This window comes from Rattus rattus, chromosome 5 (assembly GCF_011064425.1).
Source record: "Rattus rattus isolate New Zealand chromosome 5, Rrattus_CSIRO_v1, whole genome shotgun sequence".
NCBI lineage: Eukaryota > Metazoa > Chordata > Mammalia > Rodentia > Muridae > Rattus > Rattus rattus.
This window is the reverse complement of record NC_046158.1, coordinates 97,962,987-97,985,363: the sequence shown is the minus strand read 5'-3', so window position 1 is coordinate 97,985,363 and position 22,377 is coordinate 97,962,987. Positions and strand designations below refer to the sequence as shown.

General features: G+C 51.6%; 1 protein-coding gene across 2 annotated transcripts; it reads right to left on the bottom strand.

Moving 5' to 3' along the window:
• Positions 1-3,227: 3,227 nt before the first annotated feature.
• On the bottom strand, positions 3,228-22,339 carry Tyro3 (TYRO3 protein tyrosine kinase). 2 transcript variants are annotated; one of them, XM_032903980.1, is made up of 19 exons: positions 22,256-22,339; positions 19,955-20,138; positions 19,491-19,591; positions 18,390-18,560; positions 16,957-17,043; positions 16,105-16,220; positions 13,834-14,011; positions 12,944-13,089; positions 12,283-12,427; positions 11,764-11,893; positions 11,580-11,680; positions 11,235-11,330; positions 10,867-10,947; positions 9,951-10,043; positions 9,459-9,580; positions 8,965-9,074; positions 8,650-8,809; positions 8,308-8,444; positions 3,228-4,567 (listed from the first exon to the last, which is right to left on the bottom strand). In XM_032903980.1, the coding sequence occupies exons 2-19, from the start codon at positions 20,125-20,127 to the stop codon at positions 4,177-4,179; spliced, it is 2,538 nt and encodes an 845-aa protein (XP_032759871.1). In that variant the 5' UTR covers positions 20,128-20,138; positions 22,256-22,339; the 3' UTR covers positions 3,228-4,176. The 2 variants fall into 2 exon arrangements, with proteins under 2 accessions (XP_032759871.1, XP_032759872.1); XM_032903981.1 differs by lacking the exon at positions 22,256-22,339 and adding an exon at positions 21,813-22,119 and having other exon boundaries at positions 4,177-4,567.
• Positions 22,340-22,377: the final 38 nt, after the last annotated feature.

Below are 22,377 nucleotides of genomic sequence, written 5' to 3'. Positions count from 1 at the left end.
GAAGTTGCATGTGACCCTGCGTGTGACCCAGCCCCTGAATGGGCTCCAACTCATCCTCCCAGCCCTGGCAGTCAGAGGTTGAGCAGGCTCAGGAGAGGCCCAGGGTCACTGCAGGCCTTCCCAGTACTTGGACTTAATTTAATGTGTACATGTATGTCTCTTTTTCTTTTTTTTTCTTTTTTTCAGAGCTGGGGACCGAACCCAGGGCCTTGCGCTTGAGGTAAATCCCCAACCCCACATGTATTTCTTTATGCTACATGCATACCCAGTGCTCACAGAGGCCAGGAGGATGGATCCTCTGGAATTGGAGTTACAGATCTGGTTGTGAGTCACCATGTGGGTGCTGGGACTTGAACTCAGGTCCTCTTAAAGAGCAGTCAGTGCTCTTAACTGCTGAGCCATCTCTCCAGCCCTTGCATGTATCTTCTTTATTGTGTATATTTTTGTATGTTACTGTGGGCTTGCGCATGTGAGTGCAATCACCCTAGAAAGCTAGAGGCATGAGATCTCCCTGAAGCTGTGGTTACAAGCTCTTGTGAGACAACTCGCATGGGTGCTGCAAGCTCAAACTCAAATCTTCTGCAATTATGCAAATAACAAATAAAAATACTATAAGAAAATTAAAACTTAACACTTTAAATACAGAGATTAAATTTACTCCCTGCTTTTCTATTTGTATTATGTTGTTAGATAATCATGTAAATAAAGACTTTTTTTTTTCTTTTTTCTTTTTTTCAGAGCTGGGGACCGAACCCAGGGCCTTGCGCTTGCTAGGCAAGCGCTCTACCACTGAGCTAAATCCCCAGCCCCAAAATAAAGACTTTTTAAAAACTCATTGCACATTTCATAATTACTAATAGAACTTAGTCTGTGGCGTCCTTAGTCCTTAGTCCTTCCCAGCAGCTACGCCTACAGTAAATGGTGAGCACCTTGGAGACACAAGCTAAAGCCAGATGAGGTCCTGTGTACCTGTAATCCCAGCACATGGGAGGTGGAGTTAGCAGGCTTTTGGGGTTGAACCAGCCTGAACTACATAGTGAAATGTTGTTAGGAAAAAAAGGGGGGCTGGAGAGATGGCTCAGTGGTTAAGAGCACTGACTGCTCTTCCAGAGGTCCTGAGTTCAATTCCCAGCAACCACATAGTGGCTCGCAACCATCTGTAATGGAATCCAATGCACTCTTCTGGTGTGTCTGAAGACAGCTACAGTGTGCTCATATATACATTAAATAAGTAAATAAATAAATCTTTAAAAAAGAGAAAAAAGGAGTCAGGTATAGAGTGGGGTGTGGTGGAGCACACCTTTAATTCCAACATTTGGGAGGCTGAGGCAGTTGAAGGCCAACCTGTTCTACAGAGTGAGTTCCAGGACAGCCAGGGCTCCACACAGAAACCCTGTTTGGGAAAGAAGAAGAAAAAGAGAAAGATTTTTTAAAAGCAGGGAAGAGCTGGGAGTGGTGGCACAGGATTTTAATCCCAGCATTAGGAAGACAGACAGGTTAGTCTTTGTGTTTTAGGCTAACCTGGTGTCATAGTGAGTCCTAGACCAACTAGAGCAACACAGTGAAACAAACAAACAAACAACAACAACAACAACAAAAGAAATTAAGAAAACTGTAGTAACACACCTGTTTTATTTTGAGTCAGGGTTCCTCTGTGTCCTGTAACTCACAAGGCTGGCCTTAACCATAGTTCTTGCTTTCCTGTTCCCCCTCTGTTCCCACATCAACACTCTCTCTCTCTCTCTCTCTCTCTCTCTCTCTCTCTCTCTCTCTCTCTCTCTACTACCCTCTCAACTCCCCTCCGCATGCCCTGAATAAACTCTATTCTATACTAAACAAACACCTCTGGCCGCCCATTCAAGGTGCTCCCAGGAATGCTGAGAAGAGGTCATTGCTCAGCTAACCTCCCATTTATTTCATTCCTGGAGAATCCTCCCTCCGCCTCTCTCGTCCTAGAGCATGGAGGTTAAATTCTTACTTCTGGGAACACTGTATTGGAAGAGCCTAGCCACAGTTATCTAGCACATGCCAGGTTCCTCACAAAGAATTATTTGAGAAGCAGGGACTTCTGGTCAACAACTCCCAATGTTATCTCTCAGTTAATCTCTCTCTCTCTCTCTCTCTCTCTCTCTCTCTCTCTCTCTCTCACACTCACACACACACACACACACACACACACACACACACACACACACACACCACTTAAACAGTTAAAGCTAATCACAGCAAGAAATATTTGAAAAGCTACTTGCATGGCATTTAATTCAAGTCTAATTAGCTATGTGGGAACCTGACCTGTAGAACCAGCAACAGGTTTTTCAGGACACTTGTTCCAGGAAGGGCCTACCTCATTCCATTGCCCTCAGCCAGCAGGGCTGTGGCTCTGCCTCTCCCAGTTTCCACCCCAGCAGAGGCATGATGTGCATGTCTCCTATTGCAGAAGCCCAGGAGCTCACACTGAAACTAGGTTGCAGGTGGAAATACTGGGAAGGAACTCTGTTTCTGGGATTTCTAATCTTCAAGAGGCTCACCTTTCTTTGACTACTGATTCCCAGGCTCCCTCAGGGGTGAAGAGATGAGGACCCAAGGAAATTTTGGCAGTGGGTGGAGAAAGCTTCTGTTCCAACTTAAATGTCAAAAATGTTTGCATTTCCCAAAGTCCAGTGGGAGTTATTACTGTTGGGTGGTGGGATTACAGGTATTCTATACCTTCACAGTTGTCTACAAAGATTATATATTATCGTTAACATGGCGAGTTACTGGGGTCTAGTCTGCTTATGAGAAGCACGTTATGTTTAACTCAGAAAATTTAGGAAACAGGAAGAAAAGGTTTCCTTAATCATACTCTGTAAAGATAACTGTCTACACTCTGTGGCATGTCTTTTCTAGACTTCTCTCTATGCAAAGATGCTTCATTGTTTTGTGATCAAAAGGGGGGGAAAGTAAACACTTAAAAGGCAAAGCTTTGGGTTGGGCATGGTCACACATGCCTTTAATCCGAGCATTCGAGACAAGGCAGGTCCATCTCTGTGAGTTCCAGACCAGCCGGGGATACCTACTTAAGACCCTATCTCAAAACAACAGAAAGTCTGAACCACCAATATTAGTAATTTAGAAAACAAAACAAAGCTTCGATTCTTTTTTTTTGTTTCAGTTTTATTGTTTTGAAACAGCAACTTAATAGCTTGGAAATGTTCCTAACAGCCCAAGAGCCTGCCTCTGCATTCCCCAGCCCTGGTTCCAGGAACTTTTCTTACCCACATCAGCCAACAGGTATATCTCTCTCTTAAGACTTGGGACAAGTGATATCCATTCAGAGAGGATGGTAGACCTAAGGGTCACCATGTGGAAGGGCTGGGCTCAGACAAAACTGCCTGTTAGTTCTGGGATGTTTGGGGGCTTGGTAGCATGCTCAGACAGACTGTAGAAGCTTAGAGGGGTCCTGAAATGCCTGACTCCTGGGCCAACCTCTTAGCACCCCCTCCATCTGGCAGACTCAGACCCTGCCTTTAGGAGTCGGATCTCGGTAGTCTTTGTCCTCGTGCATGCCTCAGCCACCCAGTCAGTTCCAGGCCATGGCAGGGTGGGGAATCAGGAAGGTGATGAGGATTCGGACCTGAGAATATCCCACCATTTCCTGTCATGGGGCTTAGGGACCTAAGTGTGCCAATCCCTTCCTAATCGTCACCTAAAAGGGAACAATACAAGACATCTCTTTGTGACGTAGAGGGGCAAACCTGGCATTTAAACCCAGGTGTGGTGGGCAGTGCTGAGCTCCAGGCTGCAGGCGGCTCCAAGCATGCACTAAAGTAGGAGCAGCTCAGCCAGGAGGGTAGGGGCCCACAGGGCTGCTGCTACCCTCCCTTACTGCCATCCACACCCATGGTACCCATGGAAACACAGCCACCCTCCCCTCCTGCCAGCTGCCTGCATTCAGGCAACCAGATCTGGCTCACCTCCTCTAAGCCAAGGCCTGAACTGATGCCAGGCTGGCCAGAGCGGCTGCAGGAAGAACTGGGATTGGGCAATTTGGTCAGTCCAGGTCCCAGCACAGCTTGGGAGGACTACCACAGGAGCCTCCATACCTTGCTGCCTGGGCTGTGATCAGACGGGGCCTAGTGAGCCAGCACAACGGCCGGCAGAGCCAGGGGGCCCCAACGGTCCTCTGCCTGCAGGCTAACAGCTACTGTGAGGCAGTAGCCCTTGCTGCAACAACAAAAGCCTCTGGTTCTCGTTGAGGGGGCTTTCTGGCTGCTGCTCCAGCTGCCCTGGTGACTCGGCCAACCCTCCAGGGCTGAAGATGTACCGACAGTCACTGGGGATGCCACCTACTGCCCCCATGCCACTGCCATCCCCCACCTCGCTGCTAGACTGCTCTCCACAGGGCAGCTCGGGACTGCCATTCTCAGCAGGCTGCCCAGCTCTCTCAATGTTGATGTACAAGGGGTCCTGGCTGGTGGACAGAACAGATAGGTGGCCCAGAATGTTCTCCAGTTCCATTCGCAGGCATGTGAAGCTTGGGCGCTGCTTTGGGTCGGCACTCCAGCACTGGTACATGAGATCATACCTGAGGTAGGAAGAAGAAAGGGACATAGTAGCCACAAAGCAGAGGACCTCTTAGTCATAGACACTGAGACGGGAAAACAACCTTTTTTTCTGGTTTTTCTAGACAGACTTGCTCTGTGTAGCCCTGGCTGTCCTGAACTTCACTCTGTAGACGAGGCTGGCCTCAGAGATCCACCCACCTCTGCCTCCTTAGTCCTGAGATTGAAGGCATGCACCACTACCAGGCTGGGAAAACAATTCCCTAACACTACTGTAGAAGAAAAACTATGCATGGGGTTAAAATGCATGCATTTCGTGTATGTGTGTATGTGTGTGTAAATGCATACATGCTCATGCATGTACCACAGCATACTTGCTGGAAGTCAAAGGACAAGTTTCAGGGACCGGCTCTCTCCTTCTACCACGTGGGTCCAAGGGATCAAAGTTAACCCTTCAGGCTTGGCAGCAAGCACCTTTCCTGGCTCAGCCACCCTGCCAGCCCTACACGGAACGGTTCCTATTTGAAAATACGGAAACTGAAGCATGGAGAGGTGGCTCAGCAGTTCCCAGTGGAGCCTTTGCGAGGGACCCAAGTTCACCACCTGCTTCTGCCTCCTGAGTACTGGGATTACAGGCCTGGGCCAGCACCGCCCAGTTTAAAAAGAAGTCTTTAAAAAAATACTACTGCAACTTGATAAGCCAAAGTAGGCTGATATCCATGGGAGGCCTCCCCTTCTCTGAGGAGAAAGGGAAGGGGGATGGAAGGAGGGAGGGAGGGAAGGTGAGAGGAGGGACTGGGAGGACAAGCTGCGATCGGGATATGACAGAAATAAATTAGTAATAGTAAAAATAATAAAGAATATGCAAAAAATCCCTAATGAAGTAGCAAGTAACAGAGCAGGCTTTCATGTGATGCACAGCTGTAACCTTGGCACTCAGGGGGTGGAGCCCAGAGGACGGGCACCGGTTTGGGGCGGGCTTAAGATACAGTTTGAGTATGAGGCCAGCTAAAGTAACACAGCAAAGCCCTGGTTCAAAATATAAAAAACAGGGGGTTGGGGATTTAGCTCAGTAGTAGAGCGCTTGCCTAGCAAGCACAAGGCCCTGGGTTCGGTCCCCAGCTCTGAAAAAAAGAAAAAGAAAAAAAAAGAAAAAAATAAAAAACAGGACTGGAATGCAGTCAGTTGGTAGGATGCTTGCCCAGTGTGCACAAAGGCCGGGGTCTGACCTCCATTACCTCATAACTGCTACACTACTATAATTCTGGCACTTGGGAGGTGGAGGCAGGAGGATTCGAAGTCTAAAGTACCTCTCAGCTATACAGCTGGTTTGAGCCTGGTCTAAGATAAGTGAGACCATTGCAAACAAATTCCCCAAAGTCACGGAACTATGATTTGAAGCCACAGAGCCAGTGCCCAGCTTTTTCTGAGCTGTCTCAGGAGGGACTAAAATAAAAGTACTGTTGTCTTATACAAAAAGACAGGAGTCGGGCTGGAGAGATGGCTCAGCGGTTAAGAGCACCGACTGCTCTTCCAGAGGCCATGAGTTCAATTCCCAGCAACCACATGCTGGCTCACAACCATCTGTAAAGAGATCCGATGCCCTCTTCTAATGTATCTGAAGACAGCTAAAGTGTAATTATATATAATAAATAAATAAATCTTTAAAAAAAAAAAAAAAAAAAGACGGGAGTCGGGATTGTTTTTCTTGTCTTTTGACCTAGGGCCTAGAGTATATTAAGCAAGTACTCTCCCACTCAGTTATCCTATCCCAGACCCTGGACTCAGGGTTCTTTTGAGGGGGCAGACATGTATATTCCCTCTTTTGTCCCAAGTCTACATGAGGCAGCACCCACTCGTGTACATCTTCAGAAAGTTTCCAGTCCTCTGTCTCTGCCAAGAATACCCCGCTGCACTTCTTTCTCTATCCTTCAAATTCTCTTACAGCTCTCACTGTTTGCATGTGCACACACACACACACACACACACACGCGCGCGCACACACACACACACACACACACACACACAGACACCCTTCTCCCCTTGTGGGGAAGGTTTCACACAAAGTGCAATCAACAATGCCTGACTTTTGTCCATGGCAAAAGCCCCAAGTACTATCTCACAAAAAGCCTTCCTAATCAGGGTTCCAATTGCAGAAGAATCATGCCAGACCCCAGGCAGGCTGTGGGAATGGTCCACAACTACGGGTGTACGGCCAGACTGGGGATATAATTCTCAAGGCTGTGCTAGAGGCCAACTGGCGCCCTTCCACAGGCTGCCTGGTGGGAGGCCAGTGTCCGCCCACCCTTCATTGACAACAGCAGCTCCAGTCTGGGAGAAGGCTGAGCCAGGGTCTGTCCCTACTGCTCCTCACAGCGCACACAGCTTCTGCAGCTCCAGAAGAGGGCTGAGGCCAGTGCAGGCACAGGGAGATCTGAGCTTTCACCGTCTGAGCTCTGCTGGTTGCTTACACTCAAACTTCCATCTGACATGTGAGTGAGGGGCTGGCTGTGCTCAGTGGTGGAGCACTTGTTTATCATACAGTCCCGAAGTTCTATTCTTAGCACCACAATAAATAAGTAAGTAAGTAAATGATTTAATTCTTTTTCTTTTGGTGCCCAGGCCCAGGCACTTCAAACCCACCGCCTCTGAAGACTACTGTCATTCAGACTCAGCTTTTATCCGCTCTCATGGCTGCAACATTCTGGAGACCCAACCCCCAAATCACAAAAGGAACGTGTATTTAGTTCCCTGGACCACTCTACTCTGTGTTGCCTGGAGTTAGGCAGTAATACTAGAACAGACCAAACACAGTTGATTTCAGGGTTCAGAGCATAAACACTGAAGCCACAAGGATCTGGGTTTGAGTGGTAACTTATTCACATAATAGTCATGTGATCCTGGCCGTGTCATTTAACCTCTTTAATCCTATTTCCTCATCCACAAAATGAAGAAAATAAGCCTTCTCCTTCTAGGGCGAACAGAGGATTGCCTGGGAGAATACCTAAAGGGCTCAGCTAGGTCAGTGATAATTATGTCACCCTCTCAAAAGGGTTTGTTAAACCTATTTTGAAGTCCCGCCCTGCTCCACAGTACTTTGGGTTGGTAGCAAAGAAAAGGATTGGTTTCCTTCTTCCCAGGATCTCAGGATTCTTCTTCAAGGGGAAGCTGAAACCAAGGAAGAAGCCCTGCTCCGTCCCCAGCTTATCCTGGCCAAGAAAGTCAGTCAGTCAGTCAGTCAGTCAGTCACAGGCTGCTTGTTCTTCCTGAGGCCCTGTGCAGCACTGTGGGAAGAGACAGGTTACAAGACCCAGGTTTGTAGACCCAGGTTCCCAAAAGGTGACAAGGAAACCTGGACTGCCACTCAACTCTCTCCTCTGCCTTTCATGGTTCCTGTTTCACTCAGACTGGAAAAGCCAGGGGCAGGAAATACGGGGTAATAGCCAGGCATGGTGGTTCATGGCTGGGACTCCAGAGTTTAGAGGCTAACCTGAGTGGCCTAGGGACATTGTCTCAACATTCTCCCATTCAGAAAACAAAAGAAAGGGGGTAGAGGGAGAATGAGAGGGGGAAAGAGAAAGAAAACAGGGAGCTCCCGGGAAAATATGTAATATGAGGTAGAGATCAATCCTCACACTCAACCACGAGGCCCAAAAGAAGGACTAACAAAAGTAAGGCGGAGGTTCTGAGCTCATCCTGGAAGACCTGCTACAGTAGCAGCCATGAGCCAAAGCTCCTATAACCCACTACCCAGGGTACTCACACTTCCTCCATGCACTCCGGAGGCTGCTTCAGGCGGTTCCCGCCGATGAGGTAGTTGTAAATCTCAGCATTTTCGATGCCAGCATATGGCGTCTGCCCACGAGTCATGATCTCCCACATGGTCACCCCGAAGGCCCACTGGTACAGAACGAGGGTTGGGGAGGAATGTTACTGGGTTTCCTGAGCCAAGCAGAGCCGCATCCTGGGATTCAAGGGTCTCATAGCTAAACAACTACAGCTCAAAGAGCAGAACTTTAGTGGTCCTTTTGGAGTCCTGCACATCCACCCACACACTAATCTACCATATTCACATTACCAAGCCCCACTGGGCCACCCAGCTCACCACATCGCTGTGTACAGTATACAAGTTGTCAGCCAAGCTCTCCAGGGCCAGCCACTTGACAGGCAGTTTGGAGGCACAGCCCTGACGATAATAGTCCCCGCTATAAATTTTCCGGGAGAGTCCAAAGTCAGCCACACACACTGTCATGTCCTCTGCCAGCCTGAGAGGGGTGTTGAGAGACAGACTCAGTCTTCCCCATGCTCAGAGTCTTATTAACCCCATACATAGGAGGTTCTATCCAAGGCAGGAGGTGACATCAGCAAGTGCCAGGAGGCACTAGCTGTCTCCCACCCATCAGGCCACCAGAATTCCTACATGCAATTCCGAGCTGCTAGGTCTCGGTGGATGAAGTTCCGGGAGCTCAGGTACTCCATTCCACAGGCAATGTCCACCATGAACCGGACCAGGGTCTGGAGGGGCAAGTTCTGGTAGACAGACGGGGCAAGATCAGGTTGAAGCTCTCCACTTTGTGTGGGGCATAATGAATGAAATTCTCTGGCCTGAAAGCCTAAAGACTATCATAATAACCACTGAAAAGGAGATAGGACCCTCTAAGGAAGCTGTGGCAAGCCTGCCAAAGAACTGCAGAATCAAATTTCTTCCCCCAAAAATATCTTTGCCTGATCTAAAATTCCCAGCTTCGAGGAAAAAGGAAGCCAGTTTAACTGTAGTCAGGCTCTGACCCCTCTCCCCATAAGCTCCCTGAGTCCTGCCCTTGCGGCAAGCCTCTTCTCCCCAGCTTCTGTCCCTTTTACAGGCATCGGTCTCCCACCCAGTTCCTCCTGGCCACCCCCACCTGAGGCACTCACAAAAGGGTTCTCCCCAATTCGGGAGGCGAGCAGAAAGGCATGCAAGTCTCCGTGCTTCATGAAGGGCAGGATGACCATGGGAATGGGGAGACGACCTTTAGCCCTGCTCCGGAGGCTCACTCCTGGGAGACAAGGGAAAGTCAAGAACTGGGCACACAAAGACCTAAGGACAGCTAGGTATCTGCCACAGGCCCTCCCTACCTGCTGGCTTCCATCTCTAGCCCTGGCACTGTTACTCCTGCCTGGGGACTACCCATGAAGGGCTCTGCTCGGCCTGCTGGCCCTTGCTCTGAGTGTTACCTTCTCTGTTTCTCCGCCGCCCACATGAGCAGTTTGGAGCTCAGCTCCTTCCAGCCAGATTTCAGACAGGACCTCACTAACTACCTGCCTGCTCACTGGGTAGCCAAACTTTTCTCCTGCAGGCTGCCCTCTCACGTTGGTGGAGCATATTTTTAGCCCTATTCTATATCTGCCTCCTCCGAATGGGCTCACCAACAAGCTTGGCCACGTGTGGATGGTCAAACTCCTTCATGCAAGCTGCTTCTCTCAGGAACTCTTCTATGTCGCTTGAGGCAATGATGTCAGCTGGGAGAAAGGAAGGGGAAGGAATGGAAACAAGACTCACCACTCACTGCCGCCCACCCAGGGCTCCTAGAACTCACAGAAGCCCTGGGCTTCACAGGGGGCCAGGGCTGGTGCTTTCTAACTTTTCCTCTGCCTGCTAACAATTCCCACTTCACTTTTTTATCCTGTTTGTTTGATCCAGGGCTCACTCAGCCTGGTTTCAGACCTGTGATCCTTCTGCCTTACCTTACTCCTCACGAGTACTAGAATCACCACTCCCAGCTTGAGTTTGTTTGTTTTGTTTTAAGATTTTATTTATCTTATGTCTATAAGTACACTGTAGCTGTTTTCAGAAACACCAGAAGGTTGTGAGCCATGGTGTAGTTGCTGGGAATTGAACTAGGGACCTCTAGAATGCTCTTAACCACTGAGCCATCTCTCTAGCCCAGGTTTGAGTTTTTAAATTCTTCTTTTAGGTCCCACTATATTGGCCAGGCTGGCCTCAAACTTGTAACAATCCCCTACCTCAGCCTCCCCGGGCCGAGATTTCCCTTTAGGAAGCTGGCCTTTCCCGTAGGTTTCGGCAGCTCAGGAGCTGCACCAATCACAGCTGTAATCACGAGAGTGAACGGTGAATACCGTCACCGCTGACGGCAGGGAGCAAAGCTGGGGCACGGATCTTTGCGTGGGCTCATGCTCTTGAATTATTCACGTGGTGCAGTCAGCATCCCTGCTCGTGCTGAGTAGCTTCTGGGGAATCTCAGGCAGAGTGGCGCCTGCTCCAGATCAGTCACTCCCTTTACCCCTCTCCCTACCCCGCAACGAATGCTATTGTCTAACTCACCTTTCAGCATCTTCACCGCCACTTTCACAAAGGAGCCATCCTCCTGCTTCAGCTGGGCTTCCCGCACTGATCCAAACTCTCCTAGGCAGGAAACCAACGGACAGGGCAAGACACCTCAGGCTCCCTGCGCCCTTCCCTCTCAGGCGACTCTTCATACGGTCATAAAATCATCAGTTAAGGAGGGCTCTTAGAGGAGACTGTGTTGGGAATGGCTCCTTGCCTTTAACCATGATGATTCCTTATCCCTAAATCAGGCACCCATACGTATACCTTGTTATAGGAACTAACCCAAATTCACACCCTGGAAGCAACTGGAACAACCCACTCAGAGAGGGCAAACTCATGCTGGTCCCCCAGAACCCCCACACCTTTGCCCAACATCCGGCCGAGGGTGAACTGCTGCTCTGGGATAAGGACGTCCTCCAGCTTCTCCTTCAATTCATCGCTGATGCCCAGGCTATCCACTGCAGGGAGGAGGTGAAAGGGAAGTGGAGCTGCAGTCAAACCCACACTCCAGCCTACTGTCTCCCCCCAGCTTTCCACCCTCAGCACAGCGCCTGGATCTTCCACACTGTGGCGATAAGCTCCACAAGCAATTTAGGGTGTCCCTTTTCATTACTCCAGGACTTATCAAGGTTCAGGCACTTTAGCTGGATAAATGAGTTGGTAAAAGGTAGCCTGTCTTTTTCCTTTTATGCCGCTCCAGCACTCACATGTAGCTTCAATGCGTTCAGGCCTTTCTCGATTGAAAGACCGGGCTGCCCGGAAGTGTACAGCTGGCTCCCCTCGGGCCATGACACTGTCAAAGGCTTGCCTAAAGAGAAACCCAGGACTTCAGGTAAATTACAAGGCCCCGTGTCACCGCCTCCTTCACTGGCCACAGTCCCACTTCCTTACCCGAACCGCGTCTCCTTGCGTCTCTTCCGAAGCAGGATGAGGGCCAAGGCAGCAGCTGTGATCAGGGCGGTGAGCACACCCAGGACCACAGGCACCCAGGATGTGCGGCTGTGGGGAGGGCCCTGCCTCCCTGTGAGAGGGAAAGGCAATGTCATGAGCTGGGTTGACACCAAAATGTCCTTTTAGAACTGTCCCAGGATGGCCCCCTCACCTCGCCTTCCCAAAAGATTCCCTAAGCCCAAGCAGGGTGTTAAATCAAAAAGACCTTAAAGATTCAAGAGTTTGCACCTGGGCAGTGACAGGCTCTCACTGCTATCATCTGCAGTGTAACCAAAGCAAAGAGAGGAAAACCAAGACCGAAACACCAACCCTACTCTCATCCCCACTGCTTGACTCGTGTGTGTGTGTGTGTGTGTGTGTGTGTGTGTGTGTTAGAAAGACCGGTGTCACTAGCCTCCTCCAATCAGTCGGTGTAATCCCTGAAAACCTTGTGCCCTATGCCTGACCGGCATGCCTTACCTGCATGGTCATGAGAAGACACCACCAGTGGTTGACTCCAGGGCCCATCACCAATTGCATTGGAGGCACACACACGCAAAACCAGGTCCTTCTGGGGATCCCAGCCAGTCAGATTGGCCGTAGTTCCTTCCACTATCAGCTCATCCTGTAGCCAGGAAAAGTCCCACCCTCACACTGAGCCTGAGGAAGCCTCCAGCTGGGCTGGGAGGGCAGAAGAAAATTCAGCTAAGGAATCAGGGAATTTTAGGGGAGCAGTGAGTGTGAGGGGCTATACAACACAATCCCCTGGGAGTCACCACATTCCTGCCCTGGACTGAAGGGGGAGAGGCCTCTCTGAAACACAAACAAGCCTTGGGGCTCAAGAGGATGACAGGAAGTCGAGCTGGGACTGTGGACAAAGCCTTATCTGTGCCCCCCTTCTGCACCACCCCCCCTTGCAAGGGCCGGGATAGGCTTCCTGATTTGCATACAAAGTGGCCACTGGGCTATCCCAATGGAGAGACAAACCAATGAGACAGGAAGCTGGCCTGGCCAGGAGGTAGAGGGTATTCTGACTGTCTGTAGGAGTGCCAGACCCTCCATGGACATTCTAAAGCTTTTCTAAGTGTCGGGGCAGACACTCCAGCACAGTAGGGGAAGCAGAAGGGATTGTCTCTCTTACCTGGGTTCCATTTTCTTGGACCCAGGACAGCTTATAAGGTCCCAGGGGGCCTTCCCCAGGGTCCTCAGGAATCACTTCTTCCCATTCCAGGATAAGGCCTGAGTCAGTACGAATGGCGTGGAGATTCTGAGGAGCTCTGGCTGGCGCTGTACCAAAAGAAAGAAAGCTCTTAGGACTCCCTGCCCTCCCTACCATCATGATCCCACACCAACCAAGAGCTGAACAGCTCAGAAAGCAGAGGCTGAGGAAAGGGCTTGCCTCTCAGCTGCTAACAACTCTGTGTTGGAAGAAAAGCCTAGGCAGGACAGAAGCAGCCCAGCCCCCACATCTCTACAGTGTGACTCTTCATCGCCCTGGTACTGCTTGCCTTCCCCCCCACCCCCCAGCCTCCCTTATCAGGCAGAGAACTGCGAGCAGATTCCTAGGACTTGCTGTGCCCTTACCTTGATGCACTTTCCCACGAAATATGTATATGGCTCCTTTTAATCGTGCAGGCCTTACTCTTGCCTGTCACCCAGGCCTTTCCAACCCAGAGCCCAGGGGCCTTATGAATGAACAGATTCATACACTTACTTAAAACATGAGTTCCCTTTTTTAACTAACTTCTGCGGTTCTCCAGTCTGAGCTTTATGGATAGCCTTGGTTACACTGTCAGATCCCAGCAGGATATTTTCTTTTCTAGGGGTCTTGGGGGATTGAACCTCTAGTCAAGGGATCAAGCAACCAATGAATAAGAGCTGTATCTATCCTGTCTTTTCCAGTTTGCTTATCTTATCTGCTCCTCCTATAAGAACTAAATACAAAGTGGTATGCAGTAGGTGTTCAATAAGTGCTGCTGAATGAATAATGCCTTCCCTCTCCAGTCCTGCCCCTCTTGCTGAGTTCCTTACCTAGGCCCTTTGTCTGAAAGGGCACCCAGTCGCCATAGGGAGAAGGGCCCAAGGCGTTGGCACAGCGAACCCTAAGGCTGTAGTTGGTGGCAGGGGCCAAGTTCCGAAGCAAGCAAGTAAAGGGTGGCACGGGAACCACGACGGCAAGGGCCTCCCATTCTCCTGGGGCATGTGCCACCTTCGGAAACCAAAACCAAAACAAACAAACAACAAACAAACAGCACAGAAGCGATGATTAGATAAGCAGTCAAGTCTTGGAGATGAGAGGGAAGATGGGATAGGTATGGATGGCATGGGAGCTTGAACAAATGTTTCCTCCAAGTCTGTCAGCGAATAACTGCCCCAACTTGTCTCCACCCAAGACCATCGCAGGTTCACGCTCTGTATCTGCAGATACTATTCCTTTTGCTTGGAATGGCCTGCTACTCCTAGAGAAGTCCTACTTACTCTGAGGCCGAGTATAAGCTCAGGTAGTAGACTGTTCTCGGGCAAGGAAAGCACTGAGTACAATACCCAGCAAAGAGTGGGGGAGTCAAGACAGGTGTCCCTTTTGCTGTTGTTTTTGAGACAGGATCTCACTGTGTAGTCCTGGCTGTCCTGAAACTCATTCTGTAGACCAGGTTGGCCCCACACTGAGAGATCTGCCTGCCTCTGCCTCCTGAGAGCTGAGATTAAAAGCATGTGCCACTATGCCAGGCTAGTGTCACTTTCCTGGTGTCTCAGCAACTCCAGAAACCTATGCTTGCCTATTTGTACTTAGTGCCTGATTGTTCCAGAGTACCTGCCATCTCTGTTTACTTGCTGCCCCAAAGCTCAGAGCTTCTCAGAGTGAGAAGAATGGGGGGGGGAGGGGCAGAGAGCCCTGTGAGCCGGCTTCTCTCCTTACATTTTAGGGGCCCAGAACAAGAATACAACCGAAGGCTTGTGTGTGTGTGCCTGGGGAGACAAGTTCAGTAGCAGAGTACTCAACATTAGTTCAAAAAGCTGAGTTCAATCCTTGGCATCCCCAACTCTCAATACACACAATCCTCATACCCCATGGTTCAATACTTAAACATTAAAGATCATCCAGTACACTTATTTATGTATTTACTTATTCAGAAGTGTTGGGGACCACATGCAGGCTTTATGTAAGCCAGACAAGTGCCATTTCATTGCACTATACTCTTGGTCTAGCTTCTTCTCATTGTCATAGTCTCTCCCTCCCTCCCCCTCCTTCCTCTAAGGAGGTTTCAGGAGCTCAGGCTAGCCTTGAATGCATTCTACAGCTAAGAATATCCTTGGTAACACAATGCCTGATTTAGGTGGTGCTGGGGACAGAACCCAGGTCTTCCTAGCTGCTAAGCAAGCACTCTACCAGCTGAGCTACATCTCCAGAACAACCCCCTCCCCCAGAACCCTGGAAGAGCTGGGCCTCAGGAAGGAGCCTTCAGCATGTGGGCTTCCAGTGCATGGATATAAACAATGCTGGCTGTTCTCCACCAACAACCCCCAGTGGCTGCCATTAGACACAGACGTACATACATCACAGCAAGGTCTACCTTTGGAAGGAGGGACCAGAGAAGAGGCCCATTCAGGCCTTGGACTCAGACCCAGAGAAGCCAGGGCAAGACATTCTGAATGTACAGTGTTATGTGGCAGTGAGGATGAACCAGATAAGCTTGTCCTTTGGCCCTGAAGACTCTGCCCTTGGGACAATGGGCTGTGGCCAGGGTGAAGCCAGGAGAGGGCTCATCCTGTCTAGGGGACATGATTAGAAGAGTTTCAAAGGTTCTTACTAAAGGACTGGAATACATAGGCACAGAAGTGATTGCTTAGCATGTGCAAAGCCTTGTGTCTATTTCCAGCACAGAAAAATTAATTAGTAAATTAATTAATTAATTAAAATCGCCAGGGTTTGGCACCCTTTCTCGTCCTCTTGTTCTCTTTAGGTGCAGTGGCAGGATGTATGAGGGAGGAATATCGGCTATGTTAAAAGAAAAACTCTTTGATCTTCGTGCTGGTACAGGGTTTGCCTAGTATGTGATAGACTTGGGTTTGATTCTTAACATTGGGGCGGGGGTTGGGGGGAGACTGAAAGAAAGAAAATACTCTTCTAGACACCCAAGCCTGCTCTGGATATGCTTCGCTTCCTAGCATAAGGAAGTCACAGGCCTGCAGCCCGTCTGCAGTGTCTGCCACTGAACTTAAAGGACTACGGAAAAGCATCTGAACAGAGCTGCAGACGCAGACTCTCAGGCAGGTCTAGTAAGTGTGCCCGGCTCAGCCTACCTGTACAGTACAGGAGTGCAGCAGAGCTAAGCCATCAGCACCCGGCACCCAGGCCACGCTCGCGTTGCTGCTGGAGATCGTTGTTACTGTGATGTTGAAAGGAGCTGCAGGCGGTGCTGTGGATGGGGACTTAGTGTCAGCACAGAGTGAAAATATGAGGGGAGGGAGAAAGGCATAGGAGTCAAGGCTTGATTTTGTCCCAAGGCCTGGAGCACCTCCTAAAGGCTAATCAGCCCATCCAAGGCATGCGGGGCATAAACCAGCCACCAGTAGGGCACTGTTTATACCTGGGAGGGGGCCCAGGCTGTGGGCAGAGGCTGGCTACCCAAACAAAGGGCCTGACCGAAGAATAAGAGGGCAAGGGGTGTTCTGCGACTACAAGAGGAGAAACTGGCAACTGCCCAGCTTCCTCAGATAAGTGCCTTTGCATACTGGCTTCTCTCCTCCCTCCCTCCCTCCTCCCTCCCTCCTCCTCTCGGCACCAACACTTTGGGTACCCTCTCTGCTAGGCTGCTGCCCCTCCCCCATTCCATCTACAGAAGACAGAAACAAGGTTGAATAAAAGCCTTGACCATCTCCCGCTGGCTCCTTCCTTCCCTCCCTCCCTGGGACTCTGCTTCGTGATGGGAAATCTGCTGTGACGTCAGGATTCTATTTCTGTCTCAGCTGTGGCAGGGTCTCAGGTGCTCCCACTAGGAATGGGAGCTGTGCCAATTACTCCTCACCTGGAGATTCCTGCAGAGCCACTGCACGCTGAAAAGCCAGCCAGTTCTCCTGCTAGACAGCTGGCTGAGACCACCCCTGCCCTTTCTCAACACCCCCACGCCCCCACCCCGGCCTGTGTCCCCCTACCTTGAAGGCGAATAATGGCTGGTCGGGAAGTGGCCAGGCCTTTTATGTTATGAGCTTCACAAGAAAACTCTGTGCGCTGGGTCACTCCTGGGGCCAGAAAACCTTAGTCAGCCCCCCAAGCAGCAACTCCCACTGAGTTTGAGTTTAGGAAAGAGGGACTTCAATTCAGGTTCTTGCCAGACATCTTAGAAATCCCTCTAGCCAAAGGAAGGGGTTGGGCAGTGGGGTACGGTGGACTGGAAGGAGGACTTTGCAGTCTAAAAGGCTTGGATGGTGCCGTTTCCCCATCTGATGAATGGGAGAATTTTAAAGTAAGACTTAAAGTGCACTGTGCACAGTGAGAGCTCGGAGAAATGTTGTAACTGCGCCTCCCACCTTAATCCCACCTCCCACAAGCAGCACAGGGCACCTCCCTTTTCTGGCAACTCCCTGATTATGCACACCAGAGCCCTTTTGTTCTCTGCCCCATCACTGTCGAATCTGGAGACTCAGCTCCCCACGTCTGTGTCTTGTCTACCCAACCATCCTCAATTCTTTGTTTTCCTCCATTCCCCATGGTGCCCAGCACAGTGTGGTACGTGCAGTAGGAGTTCCACTGAGTGCTTATTATTACAGGGCTGACTGCCTGAGGGTCCTAACCACGCACATGTGGAGGGAAGCTGGAACTGCGAAGCAGCCTCCCCCTCTCTGAACAGATCCTGCCTTGGCACCAGCAGGTCCTACAGTACCTCTATCGAGATGCAAGTCCCTGGGGACTTCCCTTTCATGCTCAGACTCATCTGGAAACAGTACACTTAGTTTCACAGATCAGCAAATCTCACAAACATGTGATGGATAAGCTCAAGTTCTTGGGGGAAATCTAGGAGAATGTGCAGTGTGGCCGCTTGGGGTCTAACAGTATAGGATATGAACAGATACGGTGATTCAGGAAATTTTCTAGAAAGGCCCATCAGGTGAGGAGGCCCTGTATTTTTGTGCTGGCCTCCTCCTCCCCTTTACCCTCCCCCATTTCCCTTTCTATAGCCTGAGCCGAGTCTTCTCCCAGTTTGCCAGACACTCCTCCCTAGCTCTGCGTGGGCTGGTTTCTGGCTCCTTCCCTGGGGAGGGGGAGGATGGGTGTCCCTGATCTCATATAGTTCCTCTCTCATGGCCAGCTGTGCAAGGACCAGACTGTTGTGGGCGCGGAAAGGAGGCCCCAGCACCCTCCTTAACCACACAGCAGGATCACACCTAATCAGCCCACCTAGCCAGCAGAGCACATCCAGCTAACAAGCTTAGCAACGGTACGGCTCACGCACCCTGACACTGGGATTTGCTCTGGACACTCAAGCGACAAACTCAGATTTATGCAGATCCCAACTCTACAGTGCCCCACCCCCAGGGCACTGACCCAGCTCACTCTTGGCTCAAAGCCCCCTCCTGAGGCTGCTCACCTGTTACATTTAAAACAGAGGGAGAGGAAGCAGGTCCCCCAACCTTAGTGGGTCCTCTCCACCAGAAAATGGTTACGGGTTCTGGTGGACCCACAGCCTCACAAGACAGTTGAAAAGGGGCATTGGGTGGCACCGCCAGATCTTTTGGTTCCACCGTGAAGAATGGCACACCTAGGGAGGAAAAGTGAGGGGAGTTAGCCTTGCCACCTCTTAACTTCCTACTGCTCAAAACGCAAGTTCATTTCCATTTGAAGTACTCCGTAATGGGTAGTCACCACCGGACCCTAAAGAATGGGTCAGCTGCAGACAGTTATCAGGTGTGAGGAGGGGGCGGAATGGGCTTCCTTTTCCTCGTCTTCCTCTTCTGCTGCCCCCTTAGGCAAGGCAGACTCTGCTGCCAGCCCCCACAGTCCCTTCCCAGACTTGCTCTGACAGTCCGTCTCTGAGTACCGGAGAGGCCGGGGTGGGGAGGTGGGGGGAGGAGTACCCTAGGAGGGGGAGTGGGTGGAGCTTTAGCAGAGTTCTGCTGGCAGGCCCCAGCTCCCGTTCAGGGCCCTTTGTTACTTTCTTAGTCACTTTGTTTCCCAGGGCTGCACAGCTCTGAGCTCCAGCAGCTGCGAGCCTCCTTCCCCTCCCCCAACCCTCCCCCTTTGGTAGGTCCATTTGGCAGAACAAGGTCCAGCTTCTGATGAATGCTTGACAGTTTGAATGCTTGACAGAAGGCTGAAACAGACTGGACGTCAGAAACTGTGGGTCCTAGTAGCCTCCGTGGTTCTTAAACATCCACACTCCAGCAGGTAGGGTCCCTAAGGTCTGGATGAAGTGGAGACCCCTTTGGCGAACTTCTAGCTCCAAAAATGTTTACATTATAGTTCATAATGATAACAAAATTACAGTTATGAAGTAGCAACAAAAAAAAAATATGGTTTGGGGGTCACCACAACGTGAGGAAGTGTATTAAAGGGTCACAGCATTGGGAAGGTTGAGAACCATTGGCCTAGGCCACAGAAGGCAGTAGGGCTTAAACTGAGCCCTCTTCTGCAGAGTTTTAGGTCTTAGCTCCAAGCCAAATGGCCCACACAGCTAGTACTGCCTTCTCACCTTCAACAGTGAGCCATACTGACTGAGAGATCTTGGTTTCCTCCCCATCCTTCACCTGGCACCAGTACAGGCCGGCATCAGACCGCTCTGCTGACTTTAGGCTGTGGAAACAGGATATCAGGCTTACTTTCTAGAGTCAAGAGAGCCAGATCCTTTAATCCCATCACCCTAGAGCCTGAGACCTGACTGTGAGTTTGAGAGTAGACTTGTCTACACAAAGAGAGGGTGAGCTTGAAGCCAACCAGTGCTACATAGTGAAACCTTGTCCTGAGGGAAAAAAAAGGGGGGGGGGCAACTCTGCTGAGCAGACTTAATGGGTTTATCATGGTTGTTTTCTAGACGGTTCCACAGTTTGACAAATTTTAAGACCACAGACCTCTAGACATCAGCAAAGCCTCAGTTCTCAGGACACAGGCTGTCTGTCCCCCAGCTGTCATCCCACTCCCGCCTCCACAGTCCTGCACCTGAGTAAGCCAATCCAGTTCTGTTCGCTTATTGAGATGGACACCTGGCTTGCATTCTGGACCACAGCGCCATCCTTCATCCAGTGTATGTCAGGGTCCTCCATCCCTTCCACACTGCAGTTAAGCTTCACTGGCTGCCCCTGAGACACTGTCATCTTCACTGGGGCTCCCATGAGCTTCAGGCCTGAAGGATGGGAGAGGGGATGTGTCTGCATGACTGAAATAGCCCTTCTCTCTGGGAACATCTCCCATTCACTCTCTTCTAGAAAGCAGTGTCAATATTAGAAGGTTCATTCTCAGCACCAAAGAAGCAGAGGCAGGATTCTGTGGGGAGGACGGTGACCTGAACCCAGGCTGGGAGAGAGGGTATGACAAGACTTCCAGTTTCCTGTTATTGCTCAGTTCCCTTAGCACCAAGGACTTCTCCCCGTAGCTCCCTAGTGCCCAATCGCCAGAAGGCAAACCGAGCTGAAACCGTGGAGACTTGTCACCTCCCGGAGCAGGCATCAACCTGGGCATGACTGCTCTACCCAACCAGTGCAACAGGCTGCCAGCTCTCTGCCCAGGGTGTCAGTCAAGCCCATGAACTGCTGCCAGTATCCCTGACTCCACCCTGTAAAATGAAGGGAGGCTGAGGAAAGGAAGGAGGGAGTGCTCCCCTGAAGTGGAGAACATATGGCTACAAAACCACGTCAGATCAAACACATGGCAGCCTTCCTGGCAGCCGCCTGCTCTATTAATACCTGAATGTGTGCTGGGGCGGGTGCTAGGAAGATGGAGGGCAGAAGGGAGGGGTGGGGCCCTAAGCAGAAGCCCCAAGACCCCCCGAGCTACTGTAGCATCAACAGGGCCCACTTATTAGACTCTTACCCTCCTCAGGCAAGGGTGGACACACATAAACACACGCCCACACGCACACCCTCCTGGCATGTTTTTAAACAGATGGGCAGGTGAAGAATATGCATGAAAGAAATCCAGACCTGTTCTCTCTGCTCTTTACTGTGTCACCCTAGGTAAATTCCTGGGCTCTCTGAGCATCAGATGCGAACCTCGAAGCTCGCAAATACTTTCCACTCTTTATCTTCCCTTCCTTGAGAGGCTAATGTGGCAAAGAACTCAGTTTAAAAAAAAAAAAAATGCTAGCTGGCTGGCTGCTGCCGAAGAAGCCCGTCTCAATCCTACCCTTTCACCCTCACAGGACAAGGAGACATAGCTTCACACCCCTACTACACCCAGCAGTTCCAGATGTGTGCGGCGTGAACTTGCGGGCAAAGGTACTGCCCTCCTGCCTCAGGGAAATGCCTCAGTGGCTATGTGGCCACGTAAAGCTAATCTTCCCAAGGAGCAGTAACCTTCACTCAAGCCAAGCTATTCAACATTCGGGTTTCCGGGAGCGCCAAGGGCCACAGGAACTAGAGTACGGCCAGAGGTATTTTAGAATCCAGCACCTTCTCAGCCCTGGGTGCTCAAACCCAGACCCTGTAGTTTCAAAGTGGGACCTCCGGGGTGTGCGGAAGGCAGGATGGGTCCTCAGGACTAAGGGAAAGGGAGCAAACAACTAGGAACATAGAGGCGGGAAAATACAGTCCTAAGCACCCCCGGCTGCCCACACCCCCCACTCCCTTCCTTTGCACCGAACCAGCCCCGGACGCGAGAAAGTTGGGGGCGGGGGCCGCGGCCGGAGGTCTGTCAGCCCACACCCGCTGCGTCCTAGCTTCGGCCTTCCAGCCCGGGCCACCGACCCCAACCTCTGGCTGGCCCAGGCCCGGGTCTCGCCCGCTACCGTCCCTGGGCTTCGCCCCTCAGCCGTGCCACTCATCAGCCCCCCGCTTCCCGCCGCCTCCCGGGCCACCCCTACCTGCGGCCGCGGACCCGGGGAGCAGCAGAGAGGCCAGCCCCGCCAGCAGCAGCGGCCGGAGCCCCGGCCGCCCCATGCTCCGCCTCAGCGCCATCGGCGGCGACGCCGCACCATGCCGGGCCCGGCCCGCGAGCGCCGAGTGGAGGGCGGCGGAGGAGGGGCGGGAGGCTCGCGGGAGGGGGGGGGCGGCGCTCGGCGGGGCGTCCCGTACCCGCGGCCGGCTAGAGCCGCGGCCACCGCCGTCAGCAGCGAGGAGTCCCCGGGGCCGCGGCTGGGCCACCGTGCTCCTTCCACAGCCGCCGCCGCCGCCGCCGCTGATTCATGTTCTTCTGCGAGCCGCCGCCTCCTCCCGGCCCGCCCGCCCTCCGCGGAGCTCGTGCCGCCCCCCCGCCCCGCGCGCGCAGCCCCGGTGTCGAGAGCCGAGCGCTAACCTCGGCCCTTACCTCCCGACCTCCCGCCCACCTCCAGACCGCGTAGCCCGACCCGCGCCCCGGCCACTCCGCTGCCGCTGCGGAGGACCTGCTTCGCTCCCTGGACAGGCACCCGGCCACGCCCCTCCTTTCCC